Here is a 2,793-nt window from a genome sequence, read left to right as displayed (position 1 = left end):
AAAAAAAAAAAAAGTTAGCAGCTTACTGATTAACTCCTTTGTCTCTGCACCAGGAGCTCCTATCATTTTGTTTCGATGAGAAGGATTATGAAGGATTACCATTTGATTTTTATGGTGGTTACATTGGTTATATCGGGTATTTAGTGATTTCATTTCAAATGATCTGAACCTTCCTCCTACTGTACTATCTTAGTATCTCTACATGTTTCAAGGACTTGCATTGTGTGTTTTAGAAGTTTTTTTTCCTTCTTTTCCTTGAATTATTGGCTGTTGCATGTAGAGGGATGTCCTTTACTCGTGTATATAAGGTTGTGTATCATTTTTTTTTCATGGTAAGTTTCACGGTGTATGAAGTCATGACTAGCAGAAAGCTTCACCTTCATATCATCCGTAGTTGTTCTATGCTGGATGAGACTCTAGAAATATCTGATGCATGGGAGGTTGGGTTGTTTAATTCTTCCATTTTATGTGTGTTTGGTTGGAGGGAGAATTTTTTCTCATGACTTGTGATCTTCTTGTGGTTTGACGTGTCTATTCCTGATACAGGTATGATCTTAAAGCTGAATGTGGTGTGGCATCTAATCGTCATAGATCCAAAACACCAGATGCTTGTTTATTCTTTACAGATAATGTTATTGTCATTGATCATCAGTATGATGACATATATACTTTGTCATTACACGATGGCAGCACAAGTACTACTTCTCGCTTGGAAGATCTGGAGCAGAGGCTGCTCAACTTGAGAGCTTTTACGCCCAGAAGGCTACAATCGCAGGCATCTCGAGGATTGTCTGTAGTCGAACTAAAATCAGGGTTTTCTGCTGAGAAATCAAGAGAGCAGTATATCAAAGACGTTGAGAATTGTCAAGAGTTCATAAAAGAAGGAGAAAGTTATGAGTTGTGTCTTACAACTCAGATGAGAATGAAGTTGGGGGGAATAGATTCTCTGGAACTTTATCGTAATCTCAGAAAAAGAAATCCTGCACCATATGCTGCCTGGCTTAATTTTTCAAGGGAAAACCTAAGCATATGTTGTTCATCACCTGAAAGGTTCCTACGATTGGACAGGAATGCTATTCTGGAAGCAAAACCCATAAAAGGGACTATAGCTCGTGGTTCCACCCCAAAGGAAGATGAATTTCTGAAACTGCAATTAGAATGCAGGTACGGATATCGAGATATCATAATACTGATTTATCAACTGACGTTTATTATTCTCAGGAACCTTTGATGGTATCATAGTACTGTAATATCAACTGACATTTATTATCCTCGGGAAGCTTTGACTATTGACTGTCTTACTCGTGTCTTATAAAATGTTCACCTTTCATCTCTAAAATTCATTTCTCCCAGAAGTTTGAGTCTTTTATGGTGCTCTTGTTCGTGTTTTCTAACTCGGACACTTATTTTTACCCTTTTTAGCCTCTTTACGTGCTGACAGGCTCAACCCATCAGCCACCTTTAATTTATCTGCCTAAGTTGCTTAGTTTAGTCCTTTTATTTAACTTATATATTCACCTTGTTGTATCTAAGTATCTGTTTGCTATATAGAATGGTTGTCGTATGTTTTGGAACAGACTCATGCTCAAACAATCCTGACCAAACTTTTAATAATTTGTGACAGTGAAAAGGATCAGGCGGAAAATTTGATGATTGTTGACTTGTTGAGGAATGACCTTGGGCGTGTATGTGAGACTGGCTCTGTTCATGTCCCACATCTCATGGAAATTGAATCCTATGCAACAGTTCATACCATGGTCAGTACGATTCGCGGGAAAAAGCGATCAGATGCAAGTGCAATTGATTGTGTTAGAGCTGCATTCCCTGGTGGGTCAATGACAGGTGCACCAAAGTTGAGATCAATGGAACTTCTTGATCATCTTGAAAATTGTTCTAGGGGCATATACTCGGGCTGCATTGGATTTTTTTCTTATAACCAAGCATTTGATCTCAATATTGTGATACGGACAGTTGTCATACACGAGGGAGAAGCTTCAGTAGGAGCAGGAGGAGCCATCACTGCTCTTTCAGATCCTAATGATGAGTATGAAGAAATGCTTCTGAAAACTCGAGCACCGATTAAGGCTGTTCTTGAACATCAGAGCAGCATCTTCTCATCAGATACTCAGAAGTGACATGACCAGTTGAAATGTCCAATGTAGACATAGTGGTATTGAACTCTCTTAGATTCTGGGAAAATGTGGGAGCAATTGCATCTTCTAGTAGTTATAATTAAAAGGGAGGGGAAACAGTGGATGAAAGCCTATACAATTCATGCAAATATTTGTCATGACCTCGTTTTGTCAGCACAATCTATTCATTCTTTTGAGCATAGTGTTTGGAAAATATAGCCATGGTAGCATACAGATCTGCAGTGACTAAAATACTGTACATAGAGGATTCTGAAAGGCCTGTAGAAGATTACAGATATGTTTGTGAACTTGTAATAGTACTGAATTGATGATTCGACGTTTCATTTTTTCTTGTTTGACTAACTTTTCCATGATCTGTTACTTCCTCTAGGGGCGTTTACTGAGGCTGCACTGCATTTTTTTTCTTATAACCAAGCAATTGATCTCAATATTGTGATACATGGTGTTTTCATACACGAGGGAGAAGCTTCGGTAGGAGCCATAACAGCTCTTTCGATGATGAGTATGAAGAAATGATTTTGAAAAGTCGAGCACCGATTAAGACTCTTCTTGAACATCAGAGCAGTATCCTCTCATCAAATGCACACAAGTCAGAAGTGACATGACCACTTGATATGTCCAATGCAAAATACTCGTATGA

General features: G+C 38.4%; 1 protein-coding gene across 4 annotated transcripts in view; it reads left to right on the top strand.

Annotated features, from left to right (window-relative positions):
- The window catches only part of LOC107017889 (aminodeoxychorismate synthase, chloroplastic), a 13,827-nt gene extending 11,321 nt beyond the window's left edge, over positions 1-2,506 (top strand). For 2 of the 4 annotated variants that reach the window (XM_027916389.1, XM_015218173.1), the window contains 3 exons: positions 54-136; positions 547-1,164; positions 1,625-2,135. In XM_027916389.1, coding sequence (XP_027772190.1) covers positions 54-136; positions 547-1,164; positions 1,625-2,135 — 1,212 coding nt within the window. Of the gene's footprint in view, positions 1-53; positions 137-546; positions 1,165-1,624 lie in introns of all 4 variants that reach the window. The other 2 variants (XM_015218169.2, XM_015218172.2) reach the window with 2 other exon arrangements.
- The last annotated feature ends 287 nt before the right edge of the window (positions 2,507-2,793 follow it).

This window comes from Solanum pennellii, chromosome 4 (genome assembly GCF_001406875.1).
Source record: "Solanum pennellii chromosome 4, SPENNV200".
Classification (NCBI taxonomy): Eukaryota; Viridiplantae; Streptophyta; class Magnoliopsida; order Solanales; family Solanaceae; genus Solanum; species Solanum pennellii.
The sequence above is the reverse complement of the archived record's forward strand: the minus strand, read 5'-3'. Positions and strand labels throughout refer to the sequence as shown.